The 13740-nt window shown below is 42.7% G+C and overlaps 1 protein-coding gene across 1 annotated transcript; it reads left to right on the top strand.

Annotated features, from left to right (window-relative positions):
• The first annotated feature begins 10263 nt into the window (after window positions 1-10263).
• On the top strand, window positions 10264-13122 carry LOC142196920 (selenocysteine lyase-like). The gene is made up of 6 exons (XM_075266898.1): window positions 10264-10322; window positions 10549-10585; window positions 10952-11035; window positions 11566-11665; window positions 12645-12720; window positions 12816-13122. The coding sequence occupies exons 1-6, from the start codon at window positions 10264-10266 to the stop codon at window positions 12970-12972; spliced, it is 513 nt and encodes a 170-aa protein (XP_075122999.1). The 3' UTR covers window positions 12973-13122.
• Window positions 13123-13740: the final 618 nt, after the last annotated feature.

Below are 13740 nucleotides of genomic sequence, written 5' to 3' on the forward strand. Positions count from 1 at the left end.
AAAATAAAACTATAAAAACATATATGTAAATGATACCTGATCGTGCACGCTGGGCGGTCATGCGCGATCCAACGTCATCTTTGGTCCCTCCTTCCTCTTCTTTCTTCTTCCAGCGATGTCCTCCTGTCCTGGCTCTTCTCCACCTTCATCTTCTTTTCTTCCAGATATGAAGACGTTCGCGAGTGTTCTGCGCATGCTCACGTAGTTCTAAGGATACTTAGAACTACAACAAAATTGGAGGCGGCGCATGCACAGTAGTGCTCCGGAGGGAGCGCTACTGCGCACATGGGGGATTTGAACACAACCCGCTGGAAAAAGAGAAGGTGGAGAATATCCAGAACAGGAGGATGTCACTGGAAGAAGAAAGAAGAGGAAGGAGGGACCGAAGATGACGTCGGATCATGCACAACCACCCAGTGTGCACGTTCAGGTATCATTTACATATATGTATTTATAGGGGGGGGGGGTGTTAAAATGAGATTAGTGGTCCCTGAATAGCCTTTTTAAAAGCTATTCACGCATATGTGGGGCTCCTACAGCATAATTTTACTGATAGAGTCCCTTTAAACCAGAGGTACTCAGAATGAAAACACAAGTTTAGAAAAAAAAAAAGATAAACTTTATTAATACTTTTAAGATACCACAAGACAAGATAATACAGTAAAAAAGCTAAAGTGCCAGACAGGTGGAATCCACCAAAAGTGGCCTGATAATAATAGTATATCTACAATGGTGTATAATAGTAATGCTATGGGATGCACATAGACAAGCATGAAGGATATAATCTACATCATAATAAGACAATAAATATATTCAGGATACATAGTGTTATTATGTAATGAGAATACAAATCACCTATCACAGGAAAGAGTAGATAGAAATATCCCAAAGGAGCTCAGTTATATGTTATAGGATTAAGTAATGCCCCAACAACATTCACTAAAGTGCTACTCCTAGTAGTATAGGGCCAGAGATCAGCGTATCATGGACAGGCTTCTAGCTAACAGCTTAGTATAAGTATGTATACCCATGTTAGAGATGTGAGACACAGGCCCAGGTGCACACCCCAACGCACGTTTCGGGAACCTTCTTTTTTGTGTGTTTTTTATACCCAGGTTATTAGTTATTAAAAATATAAGATACGATAAGATACTCCTTTAATAGTCCCACCATAGCTCTATTAGCAGCTAAAAAACATTACTTGGCTCAATGTGAACCCTCTCTTGAAAAATAGGCAAAGGACACCCTGGAAAACTTGACAAAAATGAAACCTTTTAAAGATGCAGCAAACTATCCAGGCATATAGATTATGGGATTGCAGGGTTACATGGTTACTACAGAAGTTGTTGTTTTTTTCTTTTTGCCTTTTGCACAATATGTATAATATAAGAAAACTAGAAGAAAAGACAGTGAGTCTACAGTGTGTGCTGGACATTTACTTTATCCATGATCCTAACATAGGACAACAGCAGACAAGCACGTGCCATTACATCATTGGTTTGCCCATTGCATATGATACAGTATAAATGTTGTGGGTAACAGAGAAGAAATAGACATGAAATATTAGGACATTATGTGTAAAGTTTGTAGTGCCAGTCACATATATGTTATCTACCTGAGCCTCGCGGGTCCTCAGGCCGGTCTTCTTTCTTCTGGACCTCTTCTTTCTTCAGATCCATGCTTTTGGTCCTGATGTCATCCTTCGCCTTTTCTTCTCCAGGCTTGTCGATGCATCTTGGTCCGCAGATGATAAGAAGATGGCTCCTCTCTTCTTTGGACTCTTCGTCTCTTCCACTTCTTTCTTCTCCCCGACCGATGGCTTGGTCCTCTTGACGCAAGGTTCCCGCTCATCATCGTCCGATGAGTCAATGCAGGATCTTCGTCTCTTCACTCTCTCACTCTTCACTATGGCCTCCTCTTCGTTTGGATCCATAGTATCGCAGATCAGTAGAAATCTCCAACGTCGCTCGTCTCTTCTAACTTCGCTTCTGTCTCTTCCAACTGTCACTTCTGTCACTCACCTGGCCGCACGGCATATGGCCATGTGACCAGCAGCTGACCATTCATATTGTAAAGAGAAATATTCTATAGCTGAGATTTACTGCTCAGGTAACTAAACTCCTGCGCAATGTTCTGTAGATACAAGGGGGCACTTTTACTAATGGCGGTAGAACTGCGCAAAGTGGCCGCCTCTGTCTGTTACTGCAGAACATCTTATGGGCGTAATTCAACAAGATAAAAGTTTTCCATCTACTCTATCACTATTTGTATATCTATTAAACTTGGATGATCTGCTAGGACCCCTCACTCTTATTTACTTCTTAATAATTGGGTTTAATCTCACTTATCACTTTCAATAATACAACGTATTGAAATATGATTATATCAACCAGAGCTCGGCAATGACAAATTGGGAAATTTATTACATACTGATATAAGCAACCAGTCATATATAAACTAATGCAATCCCAAAATACTATAAGGTCCTCCTGCACTCCCCCTCATTTTATCAACCCCAATATCATCCTAAATACACTGAGTTATGCCCTAAACAATTGTTCACATTTACAATTACATTACAGTTTTATGGAATTTGCTGTCTTTGTACCTTTTATTAAAGACAGTTGTTTTCTAATCTATAGCATTGACTGATGTTACAGGAGACAAATATGTTTGTAGTCTATCATGTTCTTCTTGGCTTCTAGTAGCTCCATCTGATAACTGGATGGTTTCCTTGAGCATTCTCCTTAGGTCCTGGATCCTCTATCCTCACTGGCCACATACCACCTCAGGAGGCTACACCGTGCCCTGCTTGGAGTTGTCTTTGTGGTCTATGCCAAGTTGAAGAAAAATGGTTTTATTGCTTTTCTGTCTTGTTGGTCCATTAGACCTTAGATTGTATCTGCCTCCAGTTTCAGCCCATTACACATCTGTATTGTCCTCTGCTCTACATGTCAAACCATCCATCAGCTTCTATGATTACTTGGGCCGTCCTCCCTGCTTGGGACACAATATCTATCAATGGTAACATCCTATGGTCCTTATTGTAACAAGTTACTTATTAAAATTTGAAACCGCAATAAAATAGAAAACATATATACACTATGATATATCCACAGAGTTTAATGGGCCCCAGTGTAAACATTGACCAAGACCCCTTACCCCTCCGTACATCATATTCATGTTAGGTATTATGGCAGCAACATCTCATATACTTGAAATAGATACCACTATAGTACCCGCAACTGCGGTTAAAGAACATAGTGGGTGAGCCGAGCAGTGTCTGGCATGTAGACAATACCAGGAGCTGCGTGCTCTGAGAAACTGATCTGCAGGTTTCCTAACCGTCTAAGGGGGCGTTCACACTACCGTCGGTGTCTGACAGGTAGTGTCCATTGCTAATGTCCGTTCAAAATCTTGCGTGGACATTAGTAGCAGACACTAGCTGTGTCCGTACATTTTGCATTGATTTAAAGGGACATCGGGTGCGTTCTTTTACAGCCCGTGCCTGTCCTTAACTGTCTGTTCACAAAAATATCCGACTTTTCAAGCGGCCAGCAAAACCCGACATGTAGGTTTTTACTGTCCGCTTGAAAAGTCGGACATCTTTGGGAACGGACACTTAAGGACAGGCACGGACTGTAAAAGAACGCACCCAATTTCCATTTAAATCAATGCAAAATGTTAAGGACACAGCTAGTGTCTGCTGCTAATGTCTGCACATGATTTTGAATGGACATTAGCAGCGGACACTAGCTGTCAGACACCGATGGTAGTGTGAATGTTCCCTAAGATCTAAGAGATGAGTAGCGGTCAGGGCTGTGGAGTCGGTAAGCCACAGTTCCGACTCCGACTCCTGGATTTTATCAGGTTCCGACTCCGACTCCGGCTCCGGCTCCGGCTCCGACTCCAACTCCTTCATAAATGGCCAATTCGTAACAATAAATTTACTGTTGTAAACTATTAACATCGTGCTTATTCAGTTTCTCACCATCTTATAAGTAATCAGACCACTTACAGCAAAAACTATATTTATTAGAATACAATTAGAATATAGCAAATAACTTTTATAAACTCTTGTAAGTAAATATGCAATAAACACTGTTATGCAGTTAATAAGAAGACATCTATAAATTTGTCCTCAGAAAAAGTATTGCCTCTGTCAGATCCTCCTTCATGGATTGCCTTAAATCTGATCTAATTCTTTTGAGAGCAGAGAACAACCTCTCTACACTAACTTGGGTTGGTGGCAAAGCAGTAACCACTCGGGCAACATCTCTGACAATGTCAGGATACAGAGGAATCGCTTGTTGCACTGTTATTTTTGATGAACGGTCAAATTTCTCAATTTCTTTTAGTGCACACGAAAAATTCTGCTGAAATGTACTGGCTGTGTTCTTTGATGTGGATGACTCTTCTTCTATGCGGGAACGCTTTGCACGGTCCTTGTGATCCAAATATTTTTCGAAATTAAATTCTTCAGTTGATGATGAGGGTGAAGATGTGGCAGGACGACCAAATTCTTCTTGTTCCTCCTGACTGTTCTGCAACCCTTTCTTCATCCTTACTGCTATTTCAAGCAGAGCTTCTTTACCTTTAGTTAGCTGTTGATCATCTAGAAGAATCCGATGCATTGGGTCTACATAAACAGCTGCCAAAAGACGTTATTTTGTAATAGGAGCTCCTCTCTCCGTTTCATTGATGTAGCAATGCCACTTGCAATTAACCCTCCTCTTTGGGACAGGCGAAACATCAGGTTCTTCCACTCCTTTAAGAAAATACCTGGAGTTAAGTCCTCTGCTTGTAATCTTTTAGTCACTGTAAATGGGTGCTCTAGCAATTTTTCCAGCTCAGTCACCTGATTCCACTGACTTTCATTTAGCGTCAGTTAAGGGTTAGCCATGTCTACAAGAAAGGGTTTCAGTTCAACCAAGCACTGAATCATTAAGTAAGTACTGCCCCATCGTGTGGCTTGATCAATAATTGCCCCTTTTCCAGCACGTCTCTTCAAAATGGAGTCAACTTTAGGGGTTCTGGCAACAGTAGCCAATTTTCTCACCTTGCCAATCAGTGCAGCAGCATGTCCTTCTTGCAGACTGTCTCTTATAGCCAGCTGTAGCGTATGCACAACACAGCGCATGTGATGAATGAAAGAACGTATTGACACAGTTTCAACAAGATCATCTAAGCTATCATGTTGCTGTTCATCTGAAGCAACTTCAGTTTGCTCCTCAGTTACAATACTGTGTTCCTCTATTTCAAACATTTCTGTGTCTGTGAACCCAGAATGTTCTTCTAGCTGCTGGCCACCATCATTACTCTCATTCATTAGCTTAATAGTAATTATCATATGTGAAGCATTGTCAGTTACGACAGAAAGAGCTTGCTCTTTTTTAAGTTCATAGTCTTGCAGAACCTTTTCCACCAAGACCTGGAGAAACTCACTGGTGTGATGAGCTTTGGTGTCTTTTACTGCCAATGTCTTGGTAACTATTTCATTTTTGTCACAAACAAATCGGACATTGATGGCAAAATAGTTCACTCTGTGACGTGTGCAGGCATCCATTTTAAGAAACAGAAAGCGTCCCTTGAGAGTTTTTTTAAGCTCTTCCTTTTGTTTTAAAAGGTTCTTCGATTACTAATGTTCGAATACTCTCTCTCTCCAGAGAAACACCAAGCATGCGGGCCATTTCCCCATTTAGACACATAAAACCTGGTCGTGAAAATAATGAAATAGGCACACTATCCTTTACAACAAGCTCTATGATCTGTTTTTTAAATGTATCTACTGTCATTGTCACAGTAACTTTGTCACTGACAAAATATCTTGCAACTGATGGCTGCAAAGTTCTCTGCTCCTTTGTTTGGCTGGAAGAGCTGGGCACTGGTTCATTGGTTTGGATGCAGTCTTTCTCATCCGCTGCTTTCAGTACTTCTAGATGAAAGCGCTGTAAATGTCTCTTTAGATTAGAAGCTCTGGTAGGAACATTTTTATCTTTGCCTGAATATGCACTAATCTTGGCTTCACAGCATTTGTTTTCGTCTGGATCATTTGTCATACACTGACAGACATAATGTTTTCTATCTTGAGTGATGGTGAAATGTTCAAATACAGCTGATTTAATGTGACGCTTCTTTGACATTCTCAGGTTTTTAATTCTGCATTCACAATCCAAATGACAATTGTTTTTCCTAAAAACAATTGTACAAAATTATTGCCAGGTCGTACAACTGATATAGTGGTCAGTAAGGGTGCATGCACACTGAGTAACGCCGGGCGTGTATGAGAGCCGTACACGCCGGCATTACAGCAGACTGCCGAACACTTCCCATTCACTTCAATGGGAGCGCTCGTAACAGCGGCGTTTACGAGCGCTCCCATTGAAGTGAATGGGAAGTGTTCGGCAGCCCTGCTGTAACGCCAGCGTGTACGGCTCTCATACACGCCCGGCGTTACGTAGTGTGCATGCACCCTAATACTGTTATTATTCCTCATGTACTCACCGTTAACTGATGCAAAGCTGTTGAAAGGATAATACTTCTTACAATCTTCCTCTTCTGAGTAGCAGGCAGCTGTGAGATGCTTGGAAGACGCACACCTAGTAAACATCTAGTCTAGAGGAGGAGCTTTACTACTAAGAATTTGCAACACATTATCACTAGAGATGAGCGAACAGTGTTCTATCGAACACATGTTCGATCGGATATCAGGGTGTTCGATGTGTTCGATTCGAATCGAACATCACGTGGCAAACTCCAAAAAAATTCGATTCCCCTCCCACCTTCCCTGGCGCTTTTTTTGCACCAATAACAGCGCAGGGGAGGTGGGACAGGAACTACGACACCGGAGGCATTGAAAAAAAATCGGAAAAAGTCATTGGCTGCCGAAATCAGGTGACCCCCATTTTAGACGAATAGTGGATTTCAAATCCGGGTCATATGAGAATGTGAACTTTGTGACTAAGAGGCAGGGATAGCTGTACAGGCAGGGATAGCTAGGGATAACCTTTATTTAGGTAGGAATGTTATTAAAAATAACTTTTTGGGGCTCTATCGGGTGTGTAATTGTGATTTTTGTGACATAAACTTTTTCCAATAGGAATGCATTGGACAGCGCTGATTGGCCAGAGTACAGAACTCGACCAATCAGCGCTGGCTCTGCTGGAGGAGGCGGAGTCTAAGATCGCTCCACACCAGTCTCCATTCAGGTCCGACCTTAGACTCCGCCTCCTCCGGCAGAGCCAGCGCTGATTGGCCGAAGGCTGGCCAATGCATTCCTATTGGTAGCAGTGCTGAGCCAGTTCTGCTGAACTACACCTACAGCTCTACTTCACACACATTCAGCTCTACTTCATCGGGCTAATAGAATGCATTGGCCAATCAGCGCTGGCCAATGCATTCTATTAGCGTGAGCTGAGTTTGCACAGGGGTTCTAGTGCACCCTCGGCTCTGCTACATCTGATGTGCCGGTCAGCCCATCTGATGTAGCAGAGCCGAGTGTGTGATGTAGCAGAGCCAAGTGTGCACACTCGGCTCTGCTACATCTGATGTGCCGGTCAGCCCTTCTGATGTAGCAGAGCCGAGTGTGTGATGTAGCAGAGCCGAGTGTGCACACTCGGCTCTGCTACATCTGATGAGCCGGTCAGCCCATCTGATGTAGCAGAGCCGAGTGTGTGATGTAGCAGAGCCGAGTGTGAATATAGGAATCCATAGGAATGCATTGGCCAGCGCTGATTGGCCAGAGTACGGAATTCGACCAATCAGCGCTGGCTCTGCCGGAGGATGCGGAGTCTATGGTCGGACCTGAATGGAGACTGGTGTGGAGCGATCTTAGACTCCGCCTCCTCCAGCAGAGCCAGCGCTGATTGGTCGAATTCCGTACTCTGGCCAATCAGCGCTGGCCAATGCATTTCTATGGGGAAAAGTTAGCTTGTGAAAATCGCAAACTGACAGGGATTTCCATGAAATAAAGTGACTTTTATGCCCCCAGACATGCTTCCCCTGCTGTCCCAGTGTCATTTCAGGGTGTTGGTATCATTTCCTGGGGTGTCATAGTGGACTTGGTGACCCTCCAGACACGGATTTGGGTTTCCCCCTTAACGAGTATATGTTCCCCATAGACTATAATGGGGTTTCGAAACCCGTTCGAACACTCGAACAGTGAGCGTCTGTTCAAATCGAATTTCAAACCTCGAACATTTTAGTGTTCGCTCATCTCTAATTATCACTTTCAGTTTCATTTCATACATTGTAAGTGGGGGGGGTGGGGGCAGCATGAGGTTAACCAAGTATAAGAATACATAAGGGCAGTGTGGAACAGTGACACACAAGAAGTAAGAAATGTCTCTATCTCCAGCAGAACTGCTTATCACTGTTGTTCATAGTTTGATAGAACATATATATTTGAGTAACATTTATAAAAGTCATATGAAAATTCAATTATGAAATATTAATACTTTATTTTAAAGCTGGAATCGGAGTCGGTACATTTTTACCGACTCTGACTCCAACCAAAACTAACTCAGACTCCACGACTCCGACTCCACAGCCCTGCTCTATGAATAAATAATAATAATAATGATAACATATATCTTCCATGCAGCCTGTTGGAGAATTATCGCAACGTCTGGCACCTATTTCTAAGGAACGAGAGGCGAAGGGTCTTCCCTATATCCTCATCCACACAGATGCAGCACAAGCTCTGGGGAAGAACAATGTTGATGTTCAAAAATTGGGAGTCCATTATTTGACTATTGTGGGACACAAGGTAGTTAACACTATTTATGTTGTACATTAAATATTGAAGATATATACTCTTCGAGGCTAGATTCAACCCCAAGTTTATTCAAAGCCACTTCTTGAACCACAACTCATTCATATGCCATTTTTATTGTGTCATTTTCTATTCTTTACTTCATTGCGTATTGTGTTTTGTATTTCAGTTGAATCTGAAGTCTATTACTGTGTCATCTATCTATAATACAATGTGAGGGCATGTGGATGGACTAGCCACGTATCACAATGGCTGTCTTAAGGGTTATGTTGTATGCACAAAGATGCTTTTTAACCCCTTAACGCTCTGGTCAGTAATAGTACGTACTGGCAAGTAGCACGTTCGCGCTCAGGTCAGTACTATTACTGACGAGTAATGGCGCCGGCACAGAAGCTGTGCCTGCGCCATTACACCCGGCACTCGGCTGCATTACACAGCCAAAGGCCTGGACGAGCAGCCCCAGTGAATTGCCGGTCGGAGCTCCGCTCCGATCGGCGGTATTAACCCTCCCGATGCTGCAGACGCATGTCCGCGACATCGGGAGTGTTTTCGGTCACATCACCCCCCCCTGGGCACCCCCCGCGGCGAGATCGGAGGGTGCCCTGATGAATTTTATGTAGCCCGGGGTCTGGTTAGTGACCCCGGGCTGCTAGGACCCCTGCTTACCTGCTGGATCCTTGCTGTCGTGCCGTCCTGCTCGGAAGTGTGTCTCTGCGTCTCCATAGACACACTTCCTATATAGCCTGCAATACACGTGTATTGCAGGCTATAGTACTGGACCAGCAATCAGAGTATTGCTGGTTCAAGTACACTAATAGGAGAAATAAAAAAATGTGAAAAAAGTGTAAAAAATAAATAAATAAAGTGTGTGAAATAAATAAATTAATTAATAAAGCCCCAAAATTCCCTTTTTCTATAGCAAATGAGTTATTAAAAAAAAACACCTAAAAAATAATAAAAACAATGCATATTTGGTATCGCCGCGTCCGTAACAACCTGTATCATAAAACTAAAACATTATTTCACCTATACGGTAAATGTCGGGAAAAAAAATGGAACAAAACCGCCGGAAATAATGTTTTTTTGCCATCTCACCTTAAAAAATATGCTATAAAAAGTGATCAAAAAGTTGTATGTACACCAAAATAGTACCAATGAAAAGCACAGGTTGTCTCGCAAAAAATAAGCTGGTATTTCAGCATGAAACAGAGCTACAATACCCAGCACAGTCACTGCTAAGAAGACAATGCTCAGATAAGGTTAGATTCACATTTGTACTGGTGGAAAAGAATGACAGCAAGCCCGTCCTCTAAAACAGTGGTTACCCGCAGACCCCAGAGACTGTAATGGGGTCTGTCAGATTTCCAACATTTTTATATTGAAATTGTTAAAGAAAAAAAAGTCCTCCGTGCAGGATTTTCTCTTTGCCAATTTTCAGTTGGAGACTCTGACGCAGATGTGAACCTAACCTTAATAAAACGACATACACAATGAAGAGGCCAAAGCTCTTGTCTGAGGGCTGCAGCCCCTTCATTCAGCTGACCAGCAGGTAAGCAGCAGGTAGACCCTCACTGATCTGATAATGATGGCTTCTCCTAGTGATAATCCATCAATATTGTGATTCCAGGGAACCGCTTTAATTAAAGAAGAAATTGTTACTTATTAACATTACATTGTGAAAGTTGTAACAGAGAATTAAGGTTAGATCATAATGCAGAGCTTTCTAATACTTTATGGAATATGGCTGATTTGTAAAGATTGTGTCTTTTCTCCAGCACAGAGAATACACCTATGATTGCAGGACTTGGGAAGGTGAGGCTGAAATTCTTTGTATATATGTGTATGTCATATGCCATGTTTTAGTAAGCTCCCTGCTCAGCCAGGCACGTGCACTTAGTTTTATGGGAAGGGGGTGACAAACTGCTGCTAAGCCCTTTTGACAAAGACTTATCTCCCTCCACAAGAAAGAAGTGGGCACATTGAAATCTAGTCATATCCTCCTCTTCACATATCTCTGCCATTGGGGGAAAGTCATGCCATGCACATCAGAATTCACTGACATTGATGTTAGAAATAACTAGAAACCTGCTGCTTTGCAGAGTGTAGGGTATATAGTATATGCAATGAGACTGCCTTTAGTTTTCTATGAATTTAAGCTTAGGCCTGTTTTCTTTGCAGGCTGCGGAGTTGGTGAACTGTCAGTGTGCAGTGGACGAGGATCACATGAGAAGTGTGCGGGACTATCTGGAGGAAAGATTACAGGTGAGTAGGTTTTCTAGAACAAGGCCATATTTATAAGAACAGCAGAGAAAGAAATTAAAAAAATCACTACTCACCTCTTCTTTTGCATGGTGATCCAGCACTGTTGCTCCAGCCGTCACCAATACATGATCGCTCAGTGGCCTCAGCTGTCTTATGCAGTACTACCGCCATCATGGCTGCCATTGCAGAGAGGTAATGTCTTTGGTACAGTACTTGGCTACTGAGGCCACTAGCGGGGTTGCAGAAGTCATGTGTTAGCTACTTATAAGATTTCTACCAGACATTGCCATGTAACCAGCCACAGCGTGAGCTTGCTGGTAACAATGAGATATTACTGTTGAGCATATGCTGTCATGGCAGCTGGGCAGGTATCTGACAATAAAGCGGTGCTAGAATACTTGCTGAAAGCTACAGCATAACTTGTGTAGGTTTGATAATATTCACATAGTGTCTTTGTAACTGCTCATTACAACGCTACATCCCAATGCAAGACTGGAACATGACTTTGCTGTTACGTTACCATATTTTAGGCTGTATTTGGTGATAACATCCGGTTTAATTCTCACTTCTCCGGCACTGAGCGTCTTCCTAACACCTGCAATGTGTCATTGCTTAGACCTCCAGTCCTTGGTAAGTATGTATGTCAGTCTTTTCTTACTCATGCTTATTCGGGGTTTCCAACCATGTACGATACGGGATGACTTGATGATTAATGGTACCCCAAGAAATAGGGTGTTTTGCACCCAAGTTTTGAATGGAGTGGTTAGTCAGACAGCGCATGCCACTCGATTGATTTGACAGGGAATTGTCGGAGATAGCTGAGTGCGTACTCAATACAAAAAAAGTGAGCCAGCACTCAAATTGGATGAAAAATGACAGAGTAGATTTATTCCATAAGTGCTGTATTTTGGTCCACTAACAAATAACTAACCTTTATCATGCAGAGGAATGAAATGTAGCACTTGTGGAATAAATCCACCCTTTGCTATTTTTCATCCGCCTCACTTTTTAAGCTATTTTCTGCAGACTCGCACCTTAACCCCTTGAGAGGGTTTTTGTATACCCAGTGCTGTTCTAGATTTTTTTTCTCTTTAGAGTAAGTTGTCAGCTATTTCAAGCAGTCCCCAAATAAATGTATGATGTGATGCGTGCTTTCAGTCCAACTGGAAAATCCTGTTATGGAGATTGGAGGTGATACCCAGCGATCAGCAAGTTGTCCCCTCTTATGTGGATGTGGGTCCTACTCATTGACTGTTATCTTTGGTTGCATAGTCATACAGGAAATCTCTAAGTCACTGATAGGACTGTCCTATTGACTTTACAGCATAGCAAATGCAGGGATTTCAATGAATAAATTCCAAGTTATAATGAATCTAGCCATATAAAACTATAGCCTGCTACCTGCAGACTGCACGGCATGTTCCAGGGGATAGCTTTACTTTAGCACACTATACTGATGGGAATAAATCTGATACATACAATGTAAGTAGAAACAGTGCACAGATAGAGACTGGACAGCCAGACCCTGAATGCCATTTTCTTTAACAATAAATATGCTTTAATGTCTTTTTATAAACCATTTTACATGAACCTTTGCTCTTTATTGCAGGCCGTGAGTGGCTTTCACACTGTGAGTATCTCTTAGCGAGTGTTGGTGCAGCATGTCACTCGGACAAAGGGGACAGGTACACAATATAACTAATAGATGTCTTCTAATGAAATGCTTTTCGCACACATCCTTCCATGTTAATTTTGCAAAAATCCAATTTTTCTTACACAGACCGTCCCATGTGCTGCTGAGTAGCGGTGTACCACCTGATGTAGCACGTGGCGCCATTCGCTTGAGTGTGGGCCGAGACACTTCAACAGAAGATGTGGATTTGATTGTTAAAGATCTGAAAAAAGCTGCACGAAGACTGGAAACAAAAGAGGCTTAAAGGGAGAAAAACTAAAACATATTTCTGTTTGGCAACTGCAGACTTGTTTGTCCGAAGGACCAACCTGATATAGGAAAGACTCTATAATTCAATGTAAAGGCTACTTTATGGAGTAATATAGAAATTGTGTATATGGTGCATAGAAATGTGTACTGGAGAGGACGGGATCATTTTATCTGGTGGGACAGCAGGGTATTTCTATAGGGAACTTGTCACATGGATAATGCAGTGTAATCTGCAGACATATTATAGAAGAAGAGAAGCTGAGCAGACTTTACAATATACCGTATTTTCCGGACTATAAGCCGCACATAAAAACCTACGATTTCCTCAGAAATCGTAAGTGCGGCTTATAGTCCGGTGCGGCTTATATATGGATGGAAGCAGCGGCAAAGACTGCGTGCCGCTTCCATACATACATAAAAGGCACCGTAAGGGTGCATTCACACTACCGAACGCCGGCGTGTATCACAGCCGTACACGCCGGCGTTACAGCAGGGCTGCTGGACACTTCCTATTCATTTCTATGGGAGCCGGCATGCGAGCGCTCCCCATAGAAATGAATGGAAAAAAGCAGTCCATTCATTTCTAAGGGGAGCGCTCGCATGTCGGCTCCCATAGAAATGAATAGGAAGTGTCTGGCAGCCCTGCTGTCACGCCGGCCTGAAACAGAACGTGAAACTTACCCAGCGGTGCAGGGCGGGCTGGGGGGGCATTCAGGCCTCCTCTGCCTCCGATGTTCCGTCCCTCTCCTCCGGCACTCGCTGA

The sequence above is a fragment of the Leptodactylus fuscus genome, chromosome 3 (assembly GCF_031893055.1).
Source record: "Leptodactylus fuscus isolate aLepFus1 chromosome 3, aLepFus1.hap2, whole genome shotgun sequence".
Lineage (NCBI taxonomy): Eukaryota > Metazoa > Chordata > Amphibia > Anura > Leptodactylidae > Leptodactylus > Leptodactylus fuscus.

Excerpts from the sequence above, each read along its gene's own strand:
- LOC142196920 (XM_075266898.1), top strand. The coding sequence starts at position 10,264 with ATGAAGAGGCCAAAGCTCTTGTCTGAGGGCTGCAGCCCCTTCATTCAG. Across the intron at positions 10,323-10,548 it reads TTCATTCAGCTGACCAGCAG|CACAGAGAATACACCTATGA; the intron begins GTAAGCAGCAGG and ends TCTTTTCTCCAG. Across the intron at positions 12,721-12,815 it reads CACTCGGACAAAGGGGACAG|ACCGTCCCATGTGCTGCTGA; the intron begins GTACACAATATA and ends TTTCTTACACAG.